The sequence below is a fragment of the Rhipicephalus microplus genome, unplaced genomic scaffold (assembly GCF_043290135.1).
Source record: "Rhipicephalus microplus isolate Deutch F79 unplaced genomic scaffold, USDA_Rmic scaffold_589, whole genome shotgun sequence".
Classification (NCBI taxonomy): Eukaryota; Metazoa; Arthropoda; class Arachnida; order Ixodida; family Ixodidae; genus Rhipicephalus; species Rhipicephalus microplus.
The window spans coordinates 16,715-42,856 of NW_027465148.1; the positions used below are offsets into that span (position 1 = coordinate 16,715).

A 26,142-nucleotide genomic window follows, 5' to 3' on the forward strand; every position below is an offset into this window, starting at 1 on the left:
TCTCCTCCCACGGACCCCATGTGCCCCTCTTTAAAAGTTTTTTGGCTACATTGTTGGCCCCACGGTCCCCCCCCACCCCCAAATACTTGCCAGAAAATCTGGCCACCTACCTTTCACTGCCGGCCTCCCAAATTTTTTCATGTCTCGGGCGAAGCGAATTTGATCCATTGGGCAATTGCTCTGAAACTGCTGCGCTTGACCAACAGCCACCATGTTGTAAACCTTTGCACACAGCAGATAACCAGGTATTTAAATATAGGCTTTCTCGCGTGCGATCAACTATGCCGTTTCATTTTACACTCTAACAGGCTCCTCATCCATCGCCCTCATGGCCAAATTGGCCACTGACACAACTGCTTGAACTTCCACAATATTACTTCCCTCTAAGCAGGAGTCGAACCATGAACACACATGCACAGGGTACTTTTAGAACAGTTTATTGAAATAAATACCAGTTTTGTAGAATGTGCAGTCTAGAAGCCACTACTGCTGACTTTTGGGACTACTTTCGAAGTTAATTACGTGTCCATATCTGACCCACTGCGCCGAGAAATATTCCGTGACGAGCACGCCAAGAATTGACTTGTCGCTAAATGCTTGTTCTAACACTAGGTTCAGTTTCATACAATACCTAGAAAGGAATCTGGCACTGCGGAATTATGGGAAGGCTTTGGCTAGGCAAACTTCCTACCGACCTTTTTCTAGTTTTAGTTTCATTCTTCGCACAGCACTGGTAGTGGGGTGCGGTAAAAAGCGTTGAAGCAGTGCCTTTGTTTTACGAGGCTGAAGACCACTAGGTCTCTTGTTTAGCCGTGATGCCCTAGCTTTAGAGTCGTATTTGACAGTTTAAACAAGGAGTCGCCCCCTCACATCTGCACCTAGTTGTAGCATCTCAAGCCAGCGCGTTCTGTTTTAACTCATTTAAGTCAACTGCAAAACGGTGACGAAGCTATGTAGACGCACCGTCAGGCTTGGCCGATTCGGCTGCCTAACAGAACCAGAGGTGCATTGGTGGAGACCACTTGGACAGACGCACCTAGCGTCATAGACCAAACGAGTGTTTCTCACTTAATACTGTACTGTTCTTTCCATAAATAGATAATGTGTACTTTCGAGAGAAAAACAAGCATGCTTGTTTTGAAGTGTATTTCATCAAAACTATGCCAAATCTGGAACGCAATGGCAGAGCGATGCATGCATGCCCTAGTGGTTAAATTTGCCCAGGTTTCACTTGTCGCCTTGTAGCGAAAACCTTTTGCGATAAAGTTTGTGCACAAAGAAATGAAGTTTCAGTGAGATAAACTCTTATCACTGTTTTACACTCTTAAAAGAAGCTTCGCAATTTTAATCTATCCGAAGCCTGTATCCCATGATGGTACAAGCGCCACTGAAGGAGCCCGCGTAGACACTAGCGCCAGATTTCCCTCTATGTATTATTGTATGAAACTATGATTAGGTTCAACTTTTAGCACCTTCGAAGAACTACTGCCATAACTGCTAGTGGTGGTCCCTGATCTTGAAACATCTAGTACTAGCCAAACATTTTTCATGTGTGTGCAGGATGTTTGAGCACACCCGCGTTTCCGAATCATACCCTGCAGCCACCACAGCCTGGAATCGTTCCTCACGTTCTGCAGCAGAACGCCATAGCAGTTGACCCACCACGCCAACCCTGGAACAGATGGTGGGGGGCACCCAAGAGTGAGGCGGGGGGGGCCTACTTACCAGCAACCCCAGTGGTAGTGGACGTGTGTGTGTGTAGGAGACCTGTGAGGCAGGCTGCAAAAAGGTGGGAGGAGGGGAACATTCTGTGAGTGGCCGGACCGCTACAACCGACAGCGTACAAATGCCTCAAAGTGCGGGCGTGCGTACGACGTTCGGCGGGTCTGTTCACACGAGCGCACTCAGCAGCAGTGATTCTCGAGACGGGGTGCTTGTTGGCGACCATGGACATTTATTGAGAAGAGACGACAAACGACGCTCTAGTAAAACTGGCCCGCTCCCCTCGGGCAGCGACTGCATTCGGACGAGACATGAGGTGGTGGTAATGGTGTACACAAGAAAACAAAAATAATGGAACAGTGAGAGAGAGAGACGCTGGCGACCGGTCAGTGGCCAGGGTTAAGTATGGTGTGACGTGAGGAGGCGAAGGGCTCAGTCGCCCCGGTACACGCAGGCGGTCCAGCGGTCGGGCTTCGCAACGGGTCGGGCGGTCGGTGACACGCGGCGAGGTTGGCGCTAGCCGCCGCACGCTACCTCCAACCGAGCGCTAGCGTAACCGTCCCACGGGTCGTCGCTGCGGGGGAGGAGGCAAAGACGACAAGTCACGCGCTGAGTCTTTCGTGTGCCGTGCGGCTAGTCGACGCGACAACACAAAAAAGCACAACACGCCTCATACGCGCCTGCCGGACTTAAAGAGACAGTGCGGCGGCGCCTAGCTCACCTGTTCAGGGGGAGACCAGTGTATGGGTGCACCTTAGTAGCCACCGTAGGAGTAGCCACCCATGCGGTCCGATGATCCGTAGCCAGCACCCCAGCTGTACCTGCAAAGCGAATGAGAGCATGAATGCGAGTGTTGATGTCCAGAGGCTCGACAACAATTCGCAGGCATTCAGAGCGTGCAAACCGAAACCTGCCTTTCAGTATTCCGCATGCACTTAACCTGCCCAACTGTGGCTACTCTTGAGATCACTCACACAGCTGCCACACAATTAGCGTAATGGCCATGCATGCAATCGAAAGAGAACGCGGCCCTAGCTGTAGTTTCTACAAGCAAGCAGCCTCCAGCTAACGCCTCCTCTAAGAGATGCCCGCCACATCATTAATGAATAATACCAATCATACCTAGTTCTCACTGCCACTACAGCAGCAAATGGAATTGACATGAACAGTCAATCACCAGCCTTCAACTAGGTCTGCAGGAATCAAGCGCAGCTTTGCCATATAGCTGTGGTTGCTGGCAGAACCCACATTCAAGCACAGCTCTGGTAACGTAAACATATACAATAACTCCAATTCAGCCAACACAATGATAAGATAAGCAGATTTTACATGAATGCAACAGGTATCCTGCTAGAGGAGGCGTTGCTCCAGCGTTCACAGAAATGCCTCAGAGCTAAGCCTTCCATGCATTCACGAAGGCACTGCCTGCCACAAGACTGGCTAAAGCGACAGTGCCCGCTGACCCTGAGGCAGGGGGAGGCGACCGGCGGCTGTAGAGGGCATAGTCTGGAGCCGGTCTCCGCTCGTACATGTCAGGTCCCATGGAAGGAGGTCCCGGTGGGCGCCGTGCATAGGGGTCGTCCCGACGCTCGTACGGGGCTGGGTAGGGGCGTGGCCTGTCTACCATGGCCCGGTATGGGGCCCGATCATAGAAGTCACCGCCCCGGCGGTAGTCCCCATATCCACCTGGTCCGCCGTTGTAGTAGCCTCCAGAGCCTCTTCCATCGTAGCCGTTCCTCGCCATGCCTCCGCCGTAGGGTGGCCTGCTGGAAAGACCACAACAACAAAACGAAGTCAGTCTCCCACTAAAAGAAAGAAACCAGCCAGTGGGGCGAGTTTAAATACTTACTTCATAAAGAATGCGCTGGGGAAAGAACAGACAAGAGCTACATAGATTAAAATGTGCTACCTAGAATTACACCTCGAGCACAGCTCTCCAACAAGGTCAACACTTACAGCCACTCAGCATAGGCCGGATGATAGAAGTATGGATGCGGGCTATGGGCAAAGAGCAGCATAAGCAACTATCAATTGGCCTGCCCATGATTCAACACAAAACATTTGTACCACAGGCCTATCGCCTCATACATGTATTAGCATTTTGAGTAGTGCAGCAAAAACTTTGTGAAGCTGTCACTCGATCATGACGAAAACATTTCGAATGACAATGGGCAATGCTAGTGTCATTTTTATGCGGACAGAGCAAGTAGAGAAACTCAGAGATGCAGCTTACCTCGGTCCTCCCTTGGCCCTGCCCGGGGCGCCAGGCTCTTGGTGGAACTTGCTTGTGGAACGCTGGCAGCAAAATTAAAAATGCACTCATTAGCAAGTTAATGTAACACAATGTTGCCTTCATAATTCATAGCACACAGATGTAGGATCTCTAACAATTTTGTGAAAACCATGCAGAGGATTATACAAAAATTTGTTGTAGAGACCAGCGTTATATAGCCACATCTGAAGGATGGGTGCCACAATGACAGCAGCCATCTGCAGGATGGGGCATCTCAAGCGGGAGGTACAAACCACATTCCTTTCAAGTAGATAAAAGCCATCAGCAGCAAACGCCTGAGCTATTCACAGTGAAGGCTTGCGAACTGTCGCAATCTCAAATTTTTACATTAGAACCTCAGTACTGTAGTCATGCAACCAGAACTTGAGTGAAATATGCCTGAACTTGAAACGAAAGTCCACCTTTCCTAAAATTACCCTTCTTAGAACAGTTAACAAAGATGCATATTGCACTGTTGTACCAAGAAAATTTCACAAGGTTTAAAACTAGCAGTGGTAACTACACATGCAGATATATGCAATGTTTGAGAACTGGCAGGCCGTGGATTTCAATACTAAAACTTTGATATAATGAATGCTTTTGCAATATAGCGTAGGAAATATACCTTTATAACAAAGTTTTGGGTATAACTAATGCTTGCGTTAGATAGATTTGTAGCAAAGAGGTTAGAGTATGTTGACAAATCCTTGCGGTGTGAAACCATCAAGGAAAATAGTAACTCAGGTGATATTCTACATAATGAGTCATTAAAGAATCAAAAGTAACATCTTAAATAACCGAGGCCAGGTGATATTCTACATAATGAGTCATTAAAGAATCAAAAGTAACATCTTAAATAACCGAGGCCTTCACCAAATGCGCAGCACAGTCCTAGCGAAAGCTAGAAGAGCAGCATTTCCAGATTTTATTCTAAACACTTTGGGTAACTGCTGCATGCACACTGCTGGGTACCAATGACATCATGAATGATAAATTTTTTTGTACAATACGCCAGCATTCACTTTACTACTCTGTGTCATTCTTTGGAGAAGCGTGGTAACTTTTACACACTTGTTGGAAATTTGGTGCAATTGTTTTATGCACTGGCTGACGAAGAATTGTGCCTAAAGAGGGTATGCGCCAGTCAATTGGTGATATAGAAAACAAGTTTTCTAATGGGTTGCAACATTGGACGACCCACTGGCTGTTTTTTCATCACACTATTACTTATATAAATGTGATTTCTTTTCCGACATCAAGCCTGTCGAAAGCCAGTTTAAGAAAGTTCAAAGCACTGGTGTTGGTGTGGCTCAGTGGTATAATACTGGGCTGGCACACAGCAGACCTGGGATCGAATCCCATTGTGTCATTGGCCAACTTTTTTTTTTTCAACACTGGTTACGAACTACAGTACCACACGTGACCCATGTTCCATTCTCATAACAGCTTTCGCTGAAAAAAAGGAGCAAGCGAACCTCTCACCTCAACCGACAGTGTAGAGCCCATGAAGTTGTAGTTGTTCAGGTTCTTGAGGGCCTCCTCAGCCTCTTCTTCTGTGGACATGTGCTGCACGAATCATGCACCAGAAAAGGGGCACACCACGGTGCGCTCGTTAACACTGTCCCAGAGCACCGTTCTGCCTCGGCCGAGGGAAGAGTGCGCAGCCAAGGGGGAGGGCAGAACGCATGCAAGCAGGCAAAACTCACCACAAAACCATACTTATTGATGACATCACACTCTGTCACTGTGCCATACTTGGAGAAGAGCTCTGACAGTTCCTCTGTGCGGAGTCCGTCTGGCAAGTGGCCCACAAAGAGCTTTGTTTTCTGAAATTAAAATTGGGGGACCCATAAGCGATATCCTGTCCAAAGTGCATACTTCCACCACTTAGTGCATGAAATTTTTTCGAACTTGCTACACGCCCACTATGTGGCTTTAATAGAATAGGCACGGTGCCATGCATGCCTTTAGTAGTGGATGACCAGCTGTAAACCACTAAGACAACATGATAATCGTATGTGCTGATGCCCAATAGCAATGTACACTTGTGCCACACATTATTACTGTGAGGCATGTATACACAATGCGTGCAATTTTAAAGCACGAAAACTTTCACTGTATGACCAAGCAGGGGAAGTTTTTTCACCGTATTGCCAAGCAGACGCAAGGCTGTGTGGTAGAACACCCACTTGCCACACGACCCAGGTTCGACCAGACCGTTTTAAAAACTTATTGTATTTTGTTTGCATCTCCCGATTTTTCGCTAACAACCAACGACGCCGGCATTGAAGCCAGAATTTCTGCAAAAACAAGTGTTCTAATGCTGTCACATGAAAATCGGAAGATTTGGGTGCTCATGCCCCATCCTCTTTAGAAGAGTGAGGCAACATTAAAGTTGAATGATTGGGGCTACCATCTTTGTTTTTAGATGAGTCACTATTCCCTAAAAACCATGCAATCAACTAGCTCTGCATTACCACCAAAGTTATTCTGTGTCCTCATTTGTGATGCAAGTTGGCAGGGGCTATCGTGACCAACCAGCTAGCCTACCAGTAATGTTTTGGGCAATTCTACATAGCTGGTTCCACAGCATTACAAATTGCCTCATGAGAGGCCATATTCAGAGAAATGTGCCAACATGGCAAAACAAACTTCATACATATCCTGTGAAGGGGGCCAAAACAGAACGCATGGTTGCATTAAAAAACTTGGATATGGAGACGTGTTGGTGCACACACATGACTTGTCTGATATATTGCCCGTTGCTTTTTAAGAACTGCAGAGCCGTTATTCTGCCACAATAAAACTACGCTATAGAATATTGACCGTCGCTTCAGGAGTACTAACTGCAAAACGAGTATTCTGCTAAAAAAAAAAAACTGCCCTGCAGTGTACAAATCCCCCCCCCCCCTTCTTTTAAAGGTGCCTGCTTCAGCGCACGTTTCAACCCGACACATTCATCACACTACCCAACATCATGTGCTTAAAAGTACGTTCGAAGCAATGCACCGTGCTGCATTGTTTTCAAACGCCGGCAATTAGCTCGAACATACCTCATAAGATGATACAATGAAGAGCGCAGATTGTAGCGACTCTTTTGTGCTCATACACGAGGAACCATTAGAACAACACCGTAGAATTACGAGTTGGCACTGCAATCGCGGTATCTGCGATTGCAGCGCAGATAATAATTGACGGTGAAGTTCCTGATGGATGGAAACTTAGCAGGATGAGCATGACAATAAAGGAAAGGAGGACGAAGCTGACAAACAACTACAGTCCTATAACAGTGACATCAGTGGTCTAAAGGCTGGCGATGCAGATTATAAAGGAAAGACGGCAGGCATGGATAGAGGATGAAGGGGTGTGGGGGAATTGCAGAATGGGTTTCGGAAACACAGGAGGTTGGAAGACAATCTTTTCTCACTGACACAGTGCATCGAAATAGCAGAAAAGGAACACAGGCCCCTGTGGCTAGCATTTTTAGATATCAAGGGAGCGTACGATAACGTAGTTCAAAAGGAATTGTGGGGAATACTGGACACTGCGTGGAAGATGTAGTCATTAATCTTTTAAAGGATATCTATAAAGGTAACAACGTAGCGATAAAGTGGGAAAAACAGGTATTCAAGCCAGCAGAAGTAAAACGGGGGCTTAGGCAAAGGTGTCCCCTATCACCCTTATTATTCATGATGTGCCTACAAGGATTAGAGGCCAAATTAGTGGGAAGTGGACCTAGCTTCAACCTCTCTTTCGTCAAACAAGGAAAACTCATTGAACAGGCACTACCAGCATTGATGTACGCAGATGATATAGTGCTAATAATGGCCGACAACAAAGATTTGCAGAGATTGATGAACATGTCTGCGGTAATGAGAGAGACAGGTTAGATTTCAGATTCAGTAAGCAAAAATCAGCAGTCATTATTTTTAATGATAATGAAGGCCGTGAACTTAGAATACAGGAGGTCATGCTAGAGATAACAGATAAATACAAATATCTGGGCGTATGGATAAGCAATGGGGCCGAGTACCTAAGAGAACACGAAACATATGTGACGACTAAGGTAACAGGAATGCAACGGTAATGAAAAACAGGGCACTGTGGAATTACAATAGGTATGATGTTGTGAGAGGAATATGGAAAGGGGTCATGGTTCCTGGGCTGAAGTTCGGCAATGCGGTCTTGTGCATGAGATCAGAAGTTCAAACAAGATTAGAAATTAAGCAACGTGGAATAGGTAGGCTTGCCTTAGGAGCTCACGGGAATACACCAAATCAGGGAGTACAAGGTGATATAGAATGGGCATCATTTGAGGGCAGGGAAGCTAGCAGCAACCGTTGGGCTAGGAAGGTTTTCAGCTACTTGTACATGAAGAATGTCGATACAAAATGGAGGAAGCGAACCTGAAAATTGACTGGTAAATACTTAGAAAACAGCAGGTGGCCAAACCAAAAAGAACTATCGGTTAAGAAGAAAGTGAAGGAAACGGAGACCGATATGTGGAGAATTGGCATGATTAAGAAACCCGCGCTAGAGATCTATCGAACTTTTAAGCAGGAAATTGCCAAGAAAAAATTCTATGATAATAATCAGAGTAGTTCTCTACTGTTTGAGGCCAGAACGGGAGTATCGCGAACCAAGACATATCGGGCCAAATACGAAGGGGTAGACACGGTATGCAGTGCGTGTGGAGAGGAAGAAGAAACTGCCGTGATAATGTTCTGTAAAGGGCTTCACCCTATAGTTCAGGATGATGGTGCAGAGTTTTTCAAAGCACTAAGGTTTAGGGACAGGGAGGGCAAAATAGACTTTAAGTGGGTACAATTAACTAGAAGGAGGTTATCTGATTGGTGGCAAAGTCAAGGCACGAGTGAAAATTAAACCCTTCACTGCAAAGTACGAATCCTGAACCTCACTACTTGAAGGAAAAAAAAAAAAATCTAGTTTTTGGTTGGTCAAGTATTACGGCTTGGCGGCGCTAGCCACCGCCCGATCATAAGGGTACAGCCATATCCATCCATCCGCAAGCGCGCCAAACTACATTCTTAGACGCGCATGCGCCGTACAAGCCGGCATTTTACATTTCATTCGTCAGAGGGCGCCAATAACGCAGCTCGGCACGCAGATGGTGCCAAATCATCGCAATGACTTATGTACGGAATTATGCGCCACCCTCACAGATCGGAATCGCTACGGGTAAACTCACTGCGCTGTCAACAAAAACTTGCAATTAACCTCTACATGTAACCATCAAGACACCAAAGACTAGCAGAAACCCTGCCCATAGTCAAACTCACGAGAACTCTGACACCAGAGAGAAATCAGGCTTCCAATTGCGAAGATCAATGGTTAGGCAATACCACCAACTATATGCGAGTGTGTCAGGCCACAAGCAAGGTCACCGGAGGCAACGAATGTTCGTAGAACAGGGCGAGAAAACCACGTCTTGCTGCGTACAATTTAAATTCCAAGCGCACCACGCCAAGAAAAAAAAAATACGCAGCGTTTCAAACCGATGAGTTACGCACATTCCGAAATGCGCACCAACCACGCCAATCTCACACCACTCCTCCCGTTTGACTCGTGGCGCGACTAACTGGTTCAGGGCTAGCGCGGCTCATGACCTACTACACTCCTGACCTGCCCAGAGAGCACCTCTTCCAGCGCCCACGTTCTAGTTCATACCTTCTGCCGCTAGGGCCGTCACCTACGAGCGGCGTGGCGCTAGTCAGCACCTGCTCGCTGACGTCATCTTCACTCTGTGGTCAAATTTTGACCAACAAAGCACTCGTAGTGCGTATTTATGATCCAAAATTTAGAATTATTCAGAAATAATAATACTAAAAGACATTCAGAATTTTTTTGCAATAAAATGCACGCTACCACGCATAGGCTGCCCTACATCGTGTAAATCTACGGGTTCCCACGTTTGTCAACCAGTGTGCTATAAATACTCAAGCGCTCTGAACACCTTGCTTAACCAGCAATGTATGGGAAGAAATAGTCACATATATGCCGCCAGTTCACTACAGAATGCAGGCATTCTTATACCAGCGCCTACAAAACAACCGTAAAGAAACAGACGAACAGGTTATAGGTAGCGCCACCAATGGTGAGCGGTTGAACGAGAGCGGGGACACGCGCTCCCATAGGAACCCCGCTATCTGAACAGGTCAGGAGTGTAGTAGGTCATGGCGCGGCTAACAAAGGATGAAAGGGAAAAAAAAAATGCTAGGCACTTACCGGCGCCATGCTGAAACACCGCTGATGGGCGGTAACACCTGCAAAGAGACAAGAAAGGGCGTATGAAACATGCACTGGCTTCCAAAGGCTACCGCAGAAAAATCACCTCGCAGTATGAAGGACTAACACTTGAAATTTATAGCAGAGCGAGGAACATGCCGGCAATTCAACGAGGCCTAGCAAACACGCCAGCGTCACGCCGGCTCTGAAGGCCAAACGGTAAAAACAGTAAACGTAACAACTCTCAGAGTGCGGCCCACAACAGTGCTGCAGGCCGGGCAACTAACGTCAAGAAATAAAATCACTCGCTTCCTTTTTTTGCTACTCTTCCGCAACAACCAACCGGCGGGGACCGCGCACCTCGCTTTAGGCTTAGTAACAATAGATTGCGTCAACCGTTCGCAGTAAGCCGGTGCGAGAATTGGCGCATTTGCGAGACTTTCGGCCGGTCAACAACACGATACTTCGCATTGCAGGCGTCGAAGGAACCCGAAAACCTCGACTCACCAGGTTAGAAGTGAGGTTCCACTCGGTCACAGGCACCCAACAGCACGAGCCAAGCGACGACGCAGCAACCACCTACAGGCTTGGCGCGTAAAATGGCGTTGTTACTCGACAGCCTTCCCGACACGCAAGGAAAGGTTTTCTTCACCCTCCTCCGTGCTTCTCTTTCTTTTTTCCGTGCTTCCCAAGCAAAAAAAAAAAAAAAATTTTCTATCCCACAATGCACTCCGTGTTGCGGTTTGTTTATAAACCAGTAGAGCAATGAAAGCAGTTGCCCACTGCAATGTTTTCTTGTTTTTTTAATATTACGCCTTTAATTTCCCGAATTGAGCTATATACGTAACTATATCTGGTCTATCTTAACGACTGCACTACATTTGGTTTTGTAATTAGATCAGTTTAGTTTAAATTGCTTTCGTCGTGAAAATAACTGTATTGATGCTGGTGTGTACACAGCCGCCCTCTATAAAACACTTTGTAGTAAAAAGCAAAAACATTTTGGGGCGCAAAGTATTGTTACTTGTGCTAACATAGTGTTGCAAGTTTAACATATACGTGAGTTAAATTATGTTCACTTGTCAACAGATTACGTAGATTCATGTACGCATGTTGTCATCACATGGTCGTAGTCATGGCTGCCTGCCGTGTTCCTGCATTTTTTCGTCACTGGTGTGCGCATGACTTTCACCGTGCAGTGCGTAGAAGTGGCATCGCAAAAACTTTGTCACGTGTTGAACAATATCGAGTTTCCTCCACACTGTCACTACACATGTAGTTATCGCGACCGGTAAGAGATACACGGACACATTCGCTTCGAAAAGATCGTGCAACGCCGTGATAAGGCATGGCTTTCACTTGCAGACTCCTTTTCAGCGGCCACTCGCTCAAGCGCGCACACCTGACACTTTCCAAAGCCTGCAGCCATGTATCGAACCCAGCCGCCACGACCTCTCGAGGCTGCGACACGGGGATATCGCTTTACGACCCCATCGCCCGCGAAAAGAGGCGGTTCGTGGTGGATACGCCGGGCGTGGTTAAGTGGTACTCGTGCGGTCCCACGGTGTACGACTGTACGCACGTGGGTCACGCCTGCTCCTACATCCGCGCCGACATCGTGAGACGGATCATGAGTCGGTTCTTCGATCTGGACGTCGTCCTGCTGATGGGCATCACGGACGTCGACGACAAGATCATCAATCGCGCCCGCGACCTGGGCGTCACTTACGAAACGCACGCGCGAAAGTACGAACGGGAGTTCCGCGAGGACCTGGCCAAGCTGGGCGTCCTACCGCCGACTCTGTTCGTGCGCGTCAGCGAACACATCGACGCCATCGTGGCGTTCTGCTCCGCGCTCAAGGACAAAGGGTTCGCCTACGCGGCGCCGGACGGCTCGCTTTACTTCGAGCTTGCCAAGTGCCCCCAGTACGCCGTGTTCCGCACGCCCGGAAACGTGGGAGACGAAGACGCCAAGGCGATCGGCAAGAGGGACGTCCGAGACTTCGCCCTGTGGAAAGGGGCGAAGCCCGGAGAGCCGTGCTGGGAGGCGCCCTGGGGTTCCGGTCGTCCCGGCTGGCACGTCGAATGCTCCGCCATGGCAAGCACTGTGTTCGGACCCTCCCTCGACGTCCACTCCGGTGGCAGGGACTTGGCATTCCCGCACCATGAGAACGAGCTGGCGCAGAGCCGCTGCTACCACGGCGTGCCCGAGTGGGTCAGCCACTGGCTTCACACTGGACAAGTGCACGTCTGTGGCCCTGACGGCAAGACCATAAAGATGGCCAAGTCCCAGGGCAATGCCATGCCTCTTCGAGAGTTCCTCGAGAACCACTCGGCCAACGTGTTTCGGATGTTCTGTCTGCAGAAGGCTTACAGGGCAGACATACTCCTCTCTCCAGACATGCTTCAAGGTGCCGAGAACTCCATTCAAGCTTTAAACGATTTTTGTGGGAACGCCAGTGCCTACGTTCGTGGACAGGTTCCCACGGCTAGTATAGTGGCTAGGGACTTGTACGTTCTTCTGGACCAAACGAGCTCCAATCTTCGGGATGCTTTTGCCGACGATCTGGACTACCCAAAGGCAGTGTCGTCCGTGTTGCACCTTAGTTCGCACATCAATGCAAAGCTTCAGGCACAGTCGAAAAACGTAGGCAACTTCAGTCATAATGATGTGGGCAGAGCTGCAGTGGCAGCCTGCCTAGAATTCGTCACCGACTTCTTCCACAATCTCGGACTGGAATTGGCTGCATCTCAGACTTATAGTGTTGAAAATTCGTCGGCTTTGGTTCGCGTGTTGGACGACACGGTGTCGTTTAGGACGACAGTGCGAAACCACGCCATGCAAATTAAGGACAAAACGCTCCTGCAAGCTTCTGATGTGCTAAGGGACCAGCTGGAAAGCGAAGGCATCAGAATTAAGGACAGGAAAACGAACTCCACGTGGGAGTTTGTTGACCGGGCGACAATAAAGACGGGAGACAAGTGATGTGGGCTAAACATCGTTATTGTAATACCTCAGTCACACTGGCAAGTTTGGTGTCGTTTTGAGCAAGTACTCACACCTCCAGAATGTCACTTTGGTGGTGCGCAGCTACATGAAAAAGGCAGATGTACCATGGAAATGATAGCAATGGCAATGGGTACTTAATAAGCCCAGCAGATATTCATTATTTAAGGCAATGTCTTTTAAGTAATGTGTTATAGCTATAAGGAGCTATTATAATAAATTTTAGGTACAAACAGGCACATGCGACCATTGCACGGTATTTGCCGAGCACCATCGAGGCACACCTGGTTCTCACTTGTAACAGAGAGCACCGAGAGAAGAAAGATGAAAAGTATTCCGTAATAGAAATGACGGATGTTCGCCATGAATATTTTTGTGAACTCGTGGAACGTACATGAATATTTACCATTATTTAATCAAAGAATCAGTCTAACGTTGCCAGATCACGAGGATAAAAAATTATTGAATGTATATGTATCACCATAAATCTGAAATCTGCTTAGTAATGCATTTGTTTCGGCGTTTTCACTATGGCTAACCGTGAAATCCAAAGTGCGAAAGCTGAGACATAGCAACACAGATAATTGTTCGCTCACGAATTCATAATATGCATTCTGGTAGCACTCTTCTCTTGCCTGTCCGAGGTGCTGGGTGAATTGGAATTTCCTCTATCTAGACTCCATTGAAACTCCTCATACTGACATCAGTGCCCATTTTAACAATGAATAATGTAATAATAGTATTTTTGAGTCGGATGCAAGTTTGTCGCAGTGAAGTTCGACTGTATCGGAGCAAACATGTTTTTATTGAAATAAAAAAAATTTACAAAAGAGGTGTCACCATTGCTTGGCAACGGCAACCCCATTCAACTCATCAGCCTCATGACATGCCGCATGCAGCAGAACTCGTGAAGGGCACTAACCGATTGGCTCCTTGAGATGAAAGTGAATGTCACTGACAGAGCCATTGTGGCCAGGCAGCTAGTAAATCGCGCAGCTCTCCCATGCATATATGTCAGCTGCGTTTAGTCAAGCGAGCTTTAACTTTGCTCTCATCTGGAGATGAAGAACACCACAGCAGGTTCTGTGAAAACGGTTTCAGAGTTGTGCAGCTTTATTATTTATAGGGGCCCCGCAACACAAGCATGGTCAGAAAACACTGCGGACCTGTAGTCGAGGCTCCAGGAAACACGCAAGCCATATATTATAGCGCAGCATGCGGCCTGTACTTTACGATAAATTCTCAGTCAGCTGAAAGTTGTTTTCTTTTCTCTCAATAGTCGACGCTGCAAAAATCAACTCATCACAGCCATTGTGTCAGTTGATTTGAGCATGGCACGCTAGGTTACAGGTGCCGCGACTTGTCCATGTGTGTGCTTGCAATCCCACCGAAAAAAAAAAGAGAGTGCTCTAGGTCGCGAGGCGCACGTAATGTATTTTCTTTCCCTGTGCCATCCCTCCTTGCTTAGCTTCCCGTGCTTTTGTCAGGTCGAGAGAGTGCAATGGCAGCGTGCGACAAATATTTGTAAATCTGCTCGTACTGGATGGATCCGGAAAATTTTTATGGCGGTGAATTCGTGAGGCAATCACTTTCGTTAAGTGACTACATTTCGTAGTTATTTGAAAAAGTGTTGCAGGGCCCCTCTAAGTTTTAATAAAGTCCAATAACAAATTATGTGAGTGAAAGCTCAATGTATGATGGCTAAAATGACAATATTATCAACAGCAGTGCCCTAATAATCGAGAAATTAAGATAAATGCACAAGAACACATATGCCGCAGTAGGACATTCGCAAAATGATGCCTATGAAATCAGTTACAGCCTACAGTAATTGAACTAGCTGCACTAAATAAAGAACCTTTCGTGCATCAAAAAAACATCATAAAATGCTGCTTCTTCATTTATCTTTGATTCATGGAAGAAAGAACTGCCAGACGTTACTATGGGGAATGGCACGAGTGGTTCAAAACTTCCATTTTTGCCTGGTTAAACTGGACAGGTTGTGCCATCTAGTGGGGCCCAGTTAAACTAAGCCCGTCTGCCATCTCGGAGTCAATGGCAGGATTTTGTTCAATAGTCTTTGTTGCTGCTGTGGCTCCCGCTGCTTTCGTTCTGGTGCTATTAGTGTCGACGGCCGTGCAGAAGCAGGCAACGTTGCGCACGGCAACAATGACGCGAGACGTTCTGGTTTAGGCGGGTAACGAAGTGAACTAACGCGATGCGGACCACTAAAATGAGATTTTAATTCAAAAACAGCATTAAAATCAACTTGCTTTCAGTCAACAGTTCCGATATATTAGGATGCTTCTGCGCGTGAATAAGCAACTATGACCTTGTCTCGCACGACTATCTGGCACAGTACGGCTCGTTCTTCCTCTGTCTACTCAGCTTTTGCCTCCTCTAAGGACCCGCTTGCCACCTATTCCACGCAGCTTCTATTAACATGTGTTGTCAATCGAGTTTGGGTGGTTCGTGTTGAACTATGTGGTAACGTTCAGGGCAGCAGTGCCATACCACACCTTCCAAATTAAGGACAAGGCACTTCAACAAGTGTACGATGTGCCAAAAGGTTGGCTGGTTAGCATCACAAACTAATTAGACACGAACGCTTGAATGTGGTGGGGTCATATAGGGACCCGAATGCCCTCGCAATTAAAGCTTTCACAACTTGACTCGTCTGGAAGGTGAAGCCGCCAGTATTAAGGACAGGAAAAATAACTACACATGGGAGTTTGTTGATGAGGCAATAATAAACCTGGGAGGCAAATGACGTGGGCCAAACATCTTTATTGTACAACTGGTCTATCTGTCGATCTCTCCGAGGTACACCTGCTTGTCACTTGCGACGGACAGCACTATGGGAAGAAAAATGAAAAGCACTTTGTAATCACTGGTGCCTGGCACAATGTCATCTATATTAAGCAATACAGTAAAAAAATCAACTTTCAATTTCATCAGATGTCTTCACTCAAGCGAGCAAACAACAAACACGCTCAAAACATGCTAAATCGGCACATGAAAGTGGTAAGCTGCAGACTACATAATAATCAGAACACTCTTTGCTAGCCTGTCAGAGGTGTTAGGTTGGTTTGAATTTTTAGGCATAGACTGTATCCCAGGTTCTTCTCCTGCTTGCACAAGTGCATACATTTACAATGAATATTAGAAGCAACAAAGGTGCTTTTGTGTTGAATGCAAGCTCATCAGTGGAGTTATGTTTAATTCCAATGGTAGAGTCGGAGTAGCCTATGGACTCTGCAAGCGAGCACTCGACTTTTGTAGAGCAAAGCCTTCGAAACCACAATTGGAACACAATCCGCGCCGCCGGAACAAGCATGGAAGCAAGAAGGAAGTGGAAGTCCTTGAGTTGCCCAGAATCCCTTCTGTGTAGTTACTTTATTCTACTGATTCTCCTGTCAAATACTGTTGAATTATCGCTCGTACATAGTAGTTTCAGTGTCGGCGACATCATTCGATGAACCACTCATGCAGCTTTCCGACTTGGAGCTGTCGCAAGCACGTGACAGCAACGGCGCCACCAGGCGGCAACATGTTAAAGGGAGTGCGTCATGCCGAGTTACGATCCACCTCCACCAATTTTGGCGGAGCAGCTTTTCCTGCTCCGCGGAGTCACTCCCACTCTAAATCTACTCCGACTTTCTCATTGGAACACTTGACTCCCGCCCTTGCTCTGCCGTTTGAACACATTTGCTCTAAAAAGAGCAGAATAACTTGTTCCGACTCCAACAATGGAAATCAACGTTATAACATATTGGGCAAACATCACCCTCATGCTGTGCTGCATGGACACACCACTCGTAAAGACCACTAACCAATTGGCTCCTTGGGATGAAACTGAACATCGTTGACTGAGCCATTGTGGCCAGGCAGCTTGTAAATCAGGCGGCGGCTCGTGGTGTCCCAAATGTGCACGTAGCGGTCGGCCGAGCCAGCCGTAACTTTGCTGCCGTCTGGAGACCACGCACACCGCAGCAGGTTCTGTGGCAAGTAGATATTGTATATTAAAAAGGGACGTAGCACAAGATCAAAATTTGGTCAAAAATTAGATGTTCATTGACCACCTCTCCTTATTCCCGACATCATTTCTCACCTGCTTGCAACTTTAATAGCTGAAAACCGTCAGGTGCTATAAATATCCTGCTTTAAAAAAACCCACCCGTGCGTGCTGCCCTTTATGTTGAGAGCGCATGATGAATTTTTTGTGCCCTTCCTGTAATGGAGGAGCAATACCTTTTATTCTTTGTCGTTTATCACTGCATCATGGATTTTTAGGCACTAAAAATCGTGTTTTATGCACCAGAAATAGCCAGCCAAAATAAAGTTTTAGACCCCCGAAATCGTAAGTTTAGGCACAATACACTTAACAAAAATTTAAATTTTCGAAGAGAAACGCGCACAACCGGAGTCTAGGACATGAAAGAAAAGAAATTCACATAGTTTACGATGGCACAAAGGCGCCAATGGCTTAACTTAGCCGTGCAAAATTGTTCCTTTTCCCGCGCGGTTTGCAGAACATGGTCTCTCCTTTTATTGACAAGCATGGCGAGATAAGTGTCCACTATGGAATGAACGCACTCCTGGGTCTCTCTCTTTTTGGCATGGCTGAGAAGTGCAGCACAGGAGCAAACAACCACACTGTACGAAAGCCAAAAGGGTTTTCAGCTTCGTATCGGTCAGGTCTCGTCGTGCAGAGCCAATTTCTCCTCTGTCGGTGAACACCTTAAACGGCCTCTCGCCAGGTTTGAGAATTTCGAGCTGGCAAGTGTAGGGATTGCACAAGGCGCTCACGATCGCGTCTGCCAAAACGTTCAACATTACTCGCTCCGTAAAGGAGGTGAAATGTCCGATTGAACGCCGCTTGCCCTTCATCTCACGGGCGCACGCCCTGACATGAAGGCGGTAACGCAGGCCTATAGCTATGGGGGAGGGGTAGCGTTCCTCCCCCTCCAAAATTCGGATGCAGTTCTGCCGAGGACAATAATTAAAAAGTGATGATTTTCAAGGCCTTCAACATGTCTCACCAGAAAAAATTCCTAGCTACAGGCCTGAGGCAAAGTACAACTAGGAATGGTCCAGTGTACATCCCAGTAGTATGTGACGCTGGGAGAGTTATTCAAGATCTCATGTGAAATTTGTGCCCTCTGCTGTTGAATAGATGAATGGAAAGTTGATAGAAATATTGAAACCTACAAAAGAAATCGCACAATATCAGTGTGATGGCGTGAGGTGGCCGGCGCGACCAATTTCACAGCTGCTGGTGGTTGTTTACGGCAGTTTGTCGAACTAGGGGACTAGATTACACCGCACAGAGTTCCGAAAGGACAGTTTTGCCCGCTCACATGAATGACGTCCTCAAACTGTACTCGAAACCAAGATTTGAGGTTAAATAGTGTCCACATATAAGCACAGATTTAGAAAAAAGGCATTTATAGTAATTTAAGCACAAACATCAAAAATAGGCATTTGTAGGCACTATAAAAACACTATAAAAGCTATCCTTAGCCTCTAATTCATGCTCATTTGTCAAAGTAGCATGATAGGAACGCAAGGAACAAAATAGGCATTTGCATAAAATCCGGTCTCTATTAATCACCGTGATTTCTTTTTTACTTGAAAGATAACAAGATGCGATGTGCCATGAGCTAAATTTTGTTATAATTCTTTCATGAGAAAATAATCAAACTCGAGCTTTTTTTTTTCAACTATAAATTAGAAATTTTTCAAGTCATGTTCAACAGAACACAACGTTCCTACGAAATGGCCTAAAGTAATAATTTACAACTTACAACACACTATAAACATCCTCATCGAATTCGGTGGGTTGTATGTTGTTTACGAAACCTGTACATTGAAAAATTTACATTTAATTAGTCAATTAGGCCTTAAACAAGTGAACACATGTTTGTGATATTTTGCAAACTATGTACCACAGATGAAGAAATTGCATATTCGAAATCGGCACACATATATCCATAAACTTAGCAAGTTCCATCAACATCGACCAAGAATTGAAACAAAAGCATTGTGCTACCTCTCCCCAAAGAAAACGACAATTGTTTAGCACCATAGCCCTGCTTGCGGTCCTACTAGATGAAAAAAATTTGCAAGAATGGCTACTGTAGTATGTGCAGTATTCCATGCTGGCTGTTATAAACGTAACAACACTTAGCTGCTCAGGTGCTGCGTGCTTTACTGCAGCAATTAAACTCTATTTATGCAAGCAGACGGGTGCACTGACAAATGGCATAGGGCCATACTTATTCTCGTATTTTTTTTTTTTCGTATTTATTTCAGACAAAGACAAGTAATATGTACATTTGCCCTGTCTAGGAGGAGTGACAAAAAGGCACGAGTGCCTGACTGGGTGTCACACCCCTTTTTAGACACATACAACTCAAACATCAGTGGCAGTTATCTAAGCAAAATACACAAGGTTACATATAGTATACATATTTTGGCCAAAACATATACAGGATTTTCTACATATATACATTGTTCTATATACATATGACACAGAAAGATTTTCTATATACATATACAGTATAAACTGCAGCAAGGTAAAAAAAAAGAGAAAAAAAAATAAAAAAAAAGAAAAAAAAGAAAAAAAGGAAAACGGAATTATTCTTGTATTGATAGGAGATATGCAGTTAACTTTCTTTTGAAGCATTTCATGTGCATCGTTTCTTGTACCAAGTTTATCACGGTAGGATGATGATTTAAAAAGTCTGCTATAACGTAAGATTGTTTTTGCATACCATAGTTAGTTCGTGTAAAACCTTTATCATACCTAGTTTTTCTGGTTTCGTAAGCGTGTCCTTTTCCCAGAAATTGTCGAAAAAAACTATCGTGGCATAACTTTATTTCTGAAATATTGTAATGCCTAGCTTCTTTTTCAGTATGTGTTGCATTGTTAATATAGTGTTCGCTTTAAAAAGTGGAGCGGAGTGAGTTAAATATGGCACATTTTCAATAACTCGCACAATACGTTTTTGTAGGATATACAGCTTTTTAAGATTTGTTTTTGTTGTTGTTCCCCACACAAGGAGGCAGTATTGTAAATGGGAATGAATTAGTGCGTAATATAGCTGGAGTTTTAACCAACGTGGCAAAAGTTGCTTTGCTGTGCTGATAATACCTATTGATCGTGAGATGCGTCTTGTGAGGTTATCGACATGAGGAGACCAGCTGAGATTTTCTTCGAAAAGAACACCGAGAAATTTATGTATTCTTACACGCTCGATGATCTCGCCACGGAATTTCAAATGTACGTCATTCCTGATTGACTTATTTCGGCAGCGAAAAATTATATATTTAGTTTTTTTGGTATTTAGTTCTAGTTTATTTACAATAAGCCACTCAGATAAATTATTGAGCCATTTGCTAGCTTGCAACTGAAGAATATGTAGGTTCTCTCCTGAAAAAAATACATTCGTGTCATCGGCGTAAAGAATTATATCTGGCGTGAACGGAATATTACCTATATCATTTATATATAATAAAAAAAGAAGTGGTCCAAGGATGGAGCCCTGAGGAACACCGTATTTAATTTCACCTAAAACTGATTTTGAATGATTGGTGTCTGTGTATTGGTAGCGGTTTGTCAAATAACTGCGTATAAGGTCAAGAGCAAGTCCCCTAACGCCATATTCGCTTAACTTTTTTAATAAGATATCATGCTTAATAGAGTCAAATGCCTTTTTAAAATCAAGAAATATCCCTAGAGTATACTTTTTGTCTTCAAAATTCTGAATTATTTTTTCTTTGATACTTAAAAGAGCCATTTCACTTGAGTTCTTTTTTGAAAGCCGTATTGATTGCCTGTAAGTACATCATTTTTAGTGCAGAAATTCATAATTCTTACATTAATCATTTGTTCGAAAACTTTTGAGAACAGTGGTAGTACCGAGATTGGTCTGTAGTTGTTCATGTCATTTCTATCGCCTCCCTTAAATATAACTGTTACTCTAGCGATTTTTAGTTTATCAGGGAACACGCCTGTAGCCAAAATGAGGTTGCATATGTGCGATAAAGGATTGCTGATACTGTTGACAACTGCTTTTATCGGCTCGGCTTTTATCTCGTCCTGGCCACATGCGGATGCATTCTTTAACTTTAGTATTTGGGATTTAATTTCATGTTCTGTTGTTGGCTCCATGAAAAGAGACTTCAAGGAGTTATGCATAATGTATGACCTGTAATTATGGCTGTCACAGTTATCACTTACCGATGCTCCACATTTTAAAAGTGTTCATTAAACTTATTAGCCAAAGATATACCGGTATAAGTTATATCGCTGTCTACAATTTCAGAGACGCTGAGTGGCTCTTTTTGCGGCAGTAGGCCTTTTAATGTTTGCGTGACACTGAGGTCCGTCAGACATGATCGGAGACAACGGTACCGCACTTGTTATCACGGTATTATGTACAGTGGAAACCTGTATATAATTATAAACAAGTTTTATTTATAAATATTATATACAGCTCTCTTAATTAGGTTATTGATAATGATGCACGCAGCACAAACACAACAGACACAAAAGTCAACGATGCATCACTGAGGACTAAATGCATGCGTGTGTGGTCATCCGCTAGGCTATTTAACTTTTATACACACAAATCTCGGTATATTGAACCCAGATATAACGAATTATTGGTTATAATAAAGTAAATGAAGTCTTTCTATGAATGCAGTGTTAAAATATACATTTATAACAATTGATTGATATGTGGGGTTTAACGTCCCAAAACTACCATATAATTATGAGAGATGCCGTAGTGGAGGGCTCCGGAAATTTCAACCACCTGGGGTTCTTTAACGTGCACCCAAACCTGAGCACACGGGCCTACAACATTTCCGCCTCCATCGGAAATGCAGCCGCCGCAGCCGGGATTCGATCCCGCGACCTGCGTGTCAGCAGCCAAGTATCTTAGCCACTAGACCATCGCGGTGGGGCTACCTTTATAACAATAACAAATTTTCAAATATAACGAACCTATTTCTGCGCAAGATGCAACTTTATTATGAGGTTTGAGTGTAACGCGGCCCATGCCTCTCATTTGCTCCCATTACACATGGCAATGCACAAGTGTGCTTGCGAGCAAAAGAAACACAACTTCAGAGGATCAAAAGCGACCTAACTTCTATTGGATGGCCCTGAATCATTGTGTCCTGTGGCTTTTGTGTGCACGTGATAATTACAGTAAACAGCACGCTTGTTGTACATTACAGATATTTAATTTTCATTTAAAATTAAGTGCTCCTGCACAACTTTCAAGTTCAACAACTGGGCATTACAATGTGCACACACATACACATGCACGCACAAAAGACTTCAGTCGTGCGGTTCTCTGGCACTACTTATCAACAAAAGCTAATGAAGATATGTACCACGGTAATAAGTTCAGCTGTTAAGAATAGTTAATGCTCCCACAAGAGTATGCAGGGTTTTCTTAATGCGGGGGCCAAATTTCATCCCAGCCCCCACAAGTTGAGTTCAAAATAAAAGAAGCTCCGCAATGGATGCAAAAATGGAAATTAAGTTAAGACATATTTCTCAAAAAAGGCAGTCATTGGTAGCCCCCCCCCCCCCCCGGATTTCTATCTATAAGTGAGATATAAAAATATCTTTGAACACAATATAAGGGTCCTTGGTCAATATTCTCGTCAAAAAACATGCACTACCGCAACCATGAGCAATCAAAATGACATGAAAGGTAGTGCTGGATAACATGTAAGGGATGAAATTGGCATCTCCCTTATGATAAACACAAGGAGGAGTGGCATCTGCTCCCCCCCTCCACCTGCATCCCCTCAAGCGCACGCATATGAATGTTCTGAAATGTCATCGGCATTCAATTTATGTTCACATACGACGTAAGAGGTTGGCAGATATTGCCTTGGCACAAAACGTGTGTGCTCGTCTGTTATATACAGGTTGACATTTTCTCCTACATACTGATATACATGAGTACACAGCAAATTTCACCTTTTCAAAGTTGTGCATGTGCCCTTGAAGGATCTTGACGCACCGCTCTTGCGGGGCGAATGGACGGACGTCCCAGATCCGTACTGTTAGGGAGAAAAAAAAAGGGTATCCAGAAGAGTGGTTAATAGGAAAGATTAAGTTGGCGAGCTTCATCATGCAAGTCGCAAAAAAAAATCAATTGAAGACGCAGAAGGAGAACAAAATAGCATGCACGTGTCTTCTGCTCTTTCTCCTTTACATAGGTATACCACTCACACTCCATATTCTTCAATGACTGGTGAACGAAAGAGGCGAGATTCCTCGAGGGTTTGTTTCTCTTTTAGACACAGCCCAATAAAACCAACAGAGAATGAAGCTAACAAAGGTACGACAGGGGACATCACTTGCACGTTAAGCCGTAACATAATCGATTATAGCATGAATCAATCGATCTCGCTGCTTTCATTGATTCGAAACGAGGGCCTCGTTCCATCAAACTTGATGCTTTGTAGTATGTGAGCATTTATGGGTCAGCTTCCAGCTCGTAATAAGACTATCCGCTAGGTGACGCCACCTGGTAAGGAGAGAGTTTTCCACACTCGCCATCGTGGCTCTGAGCAGCACTAGCTAACACACCCAGGGCAACATAAACACAAGTATACAATAACATGAATGGGAAAGCGACCACTGCAGTAGCTCAATGGGTAAAGCGTCAGACATGTTACCTCAAGGTCGTAGGTTCGGACCCTGCCTGTGGCTAGTTGATTTTTACATACTTCGATTCTTCTCCATTTGTGCCATATTTACAACTATGCTACAGTTAAAAGCTACAAATAGTGTCCCTTATACCTTTCTCAGCTTCATTGTCTATTGGTATTGGTTTCATTAGTTTGTGTTCAACAACTCATAAGAATGCACACTCAGTTGTGCCTGTGACACAACTGGGTAACTACACTACACCTAATATGTCAAGTGGATTGATAAATTACAGCTTTTAGTTATAAAAAGTACCCATCACATTGCATATCGTGCACTTCATGGATGTAGTCACAAAGCCCTAATTTGGTTTTGTCAACGAATTCATCACCATTGCTACCTGCACATATTTTTAACCCTTTGTTGCCTCAATTACGAAACTGCCGAGCAAAACAGAAATTGTTTTAATTCTCCAGCTTTAAATAGCAACCTTTAAATGATGCCACAGTTAAACTACCTAAAATTCAACTTTAATGCATACTTTCGTGTAGGTTGGGAATTCTCCATATGCCATAGAAGCGAGGACCTTCCAACGAAAAAAGCACTTCATAACTACGTACATAACATGTTGTATGCCACCTCTTGAGTGCATACACACCAAATAAACAAAATTATTGAAGATATAATTTTGGTCACCAAGGAAAGCAAAAACAAAGAAGTGAGAGCTGTTGCAAGCGCTTGGTGCTTTTCGCCGTCGGCTTCAAGACAATTGGTTCTAGACAAGAGAGTGCTAAATTTTTCATGCCCGAAAGCTACATGCCCTGTGAGTACTTGACAGCCGGCATTAAATGTAGAACGCATTTTGCGACTTACTTGGTCAAAGTTTTGCGGTATGTCGCGAATTCGCGACACCCGGTACTAAAGGGTTAAAATAAGGAGCAATCAATGGAAGCAACTACTAATATGTGCAAGGTAAAACTGCCATAACATTGAATCAGACTGTCCTGAGCCACCAGTCTTGAAATGTTTGAATGCTACTGCGCATAAATAAGCATACATGGCCCTGCCCTGCTTGCCTGTCTTGACAAAGGTTCTAAGTGCACATGTATCACTTATGCCACACAGATACTAACAAGTGTTGTCCATGGAGTTTGACAGAATGTAGGAGCCATCGGGGCTGAGGCAGAGGCCAGTGATAGTGTCAAGATGTCCCACCATCCTGTACAGCACAGCCTTCTTCCTCATGTCCCACACCTGAAAGACATCAACACTGAAATATTATGATCTATCATTTAAATAACAACAAAAAGCTGTAAGAGAATGCTATTACTATTATATACATTCGCAGCTAATATCAAGCAATAGTGCGCAGGTGCTAGAAAAAAAAGCACTAAAATGTCTTTAAAAAAATCACTTTTGCCTTGGGCCAAAGCAATGAACGCGATATGAACAAGTTGTAATATACTATACGAAGTAAGGCTAGCAGCTAACTCTTGTGCATCTCGCCTTGCATAGATCAACAACAACACTGGCTTAAGAGAATACGGCGGCCTCAGGGTCCGAAGCGATTTTTATGCTACCAGTCCTCTCAATGTGAAGTAAGCATTTTACAAGCCATCTCCTGAAGTCTCTCAAGATAGAGTGCACCACCTTGCGCTTTCAGCAATTCAGGGGCCCCTGGCAACACTTCATGCTGCTCGGGAAAGATTGGTGGAACATGTCCTCTCTGCCTGAGGAACAATGGACAGCAGGCCTTACAAGCAGGGTGATGTTATTGCATGCACCCTCTGCACGTTGGAGGTGGCCGGCACGTTTCAGCTTCGCTAATGCATTTTCCTTGCCAACTATCTAACTCACGGGTGGAATATATACAACACACGGGGTAACATAATCAATCCAGACTTCATACGAAAAGAAAAAAAAAAGCAGGCCTGCGCGGAACGCGCAGCACAGTCATAGCAAAACTGAAAGAGTGGCCTTTCAGAGCCTTTTGAAACACTGTTTGGGTAACTGCTATAAACACACTTGCAGGGTACCCACTACACCATAAATCATGATAATTTTTGCGCATGCATTCACTACGCCATTTTTCGTCACTCTTCGGTGAAGCGTGATACCGGATAGACACATGCAAGGAATTTTGTGCAATGTTTTGATGTTGTGGTTGACGACGAGGAAGAATTATGCCTAGCGCTATTGTAATGGGTAGTACCA

General features: G+C 44.8%; 2 protein-coding genes and 1 pseudogene across 5 annotated transcripts; 1 reads left to right on the forward strand and 2 right to left on the reverse strand.

Annotated features, from left to right (window-relative positions):
- Nucleotides 1-1,649: 1,649 nt before the first annotated feature.
- On the reverse strand, nt 1,650-10,885 carry LOC142795237 (uncharacterized). Of its 4 annotated transcripts, none has more exons than XM_075886021.1 (8): nt 10,748-10,885; nt 10,241-10,278; nt 5,701-5,820; nt 5,477-5,560; nt 3,956-4,017; nt 3,252-3,488; nt 2,444-2,543; nt 1,650-1,779 (listed from the first exon to the last, which is right to left on the reverse strand). In XM_075886021.1, exons 2-7 carry the CDS (start codon nt 10,247-10,249, stop codon nt 2,477-2,479), a joined length of 579 nt encoding a protein of 192 aa, XP_075742136.1. In that variant the 5' UTR covers nt 10,250-10,278; nt 10,748-10,885; the 3' UTR covers nt 1,650-1,779; nt 2,444-2,476. The 4 variants fall into 4 exon arrangements, with proteins under 4 accessions (XP_075742136.1, XP_075742134.1, XP_075742135.1 ...); XM_075886019.1 differs by having other exon boundaries at nt 1,653-1,779; nt 3,186-3,488; XM_075886020.1 differs by lacking the exon at nt 1,650-1,779 and adding an exon at nt 1,935-2,296.
- Nucleotides 10,886-11,256: 371 nt separating this feature from the next.
- On the forward strand, nt 11,257-14,079 carry LOC119167098 (putative cysteine--tRNA ligase, mitochondrial pseudogene; annotated as a pseudogene).
- Nucleotides 14,080-16,014: 1,935 nt separating this feature from the next.
- LOC142795236 (U5 small nuclear ribonucleoprotein 40 kDa protein-like) lies at nt 16,015-25,178 on the reverse strand. The gene is made up of 4 exons (XM_075886017.1): nt 25,062-25,178; nt 23,254-23,336; nt 17,081-17,246; nt 16,015-16,102 (listed from the first exon to the last, which is right to left on the reverse strand). Exons 1-4 carry the CDS (start codon nt 25,171-25,173, stop codon nt 16,050-16,052), a joined length of 414 nt encoding a protein of 137 aa, XP_075742132.1. The 5' UTR covers nt 25,174-25,178; the 3' UTR covers nt 16,015-16,049.
- Between the last annotated feature and the right edge of the window lie 964 nt (nt 25,179-26,142).

Bases quoted from the DNA above. Each gene is read 5' to 3' on its own strand.
- LOC142795237 (XM_075886019.1), bottom strand. The intron at 5,561-5,700 runs GTGAGTTTTGCC...TGATTCGTGCAG, and splicing joins TCAATAAGTATGGTTTTGTG to CACATGTCCACAGAAGAAGA. The intron at 2,544-3,185 runs GTCAGCGGGCAC...TTCGCTTTGCAG, and splicing joins TCGCCTCCCCCTGCCTCAGG to GTACAGCTGGGGTGCTGGCT.
- LOC142795236 (XM_075886017.1), bottom strand. From the start codon at position 25,173: ATGAGGAAGAAGGCTGTGCTGTACAGGATGGTGGGACATCTTGACACT. The intron at 23,337-25,061 runs GTTAGTATCTGT...TCTCCCTAACAG, and splicing joins AAACTCCATGGACAACACTT to TACGGATCTGGGACGTCCGT. The intron at 17,247-23,253 runs GTGAAATTTGCT...TACTTGCCACAG, and splicing joins ACATGCACAACTTTGAAAAG to AACCTGCTGCGGTGTGCGTG.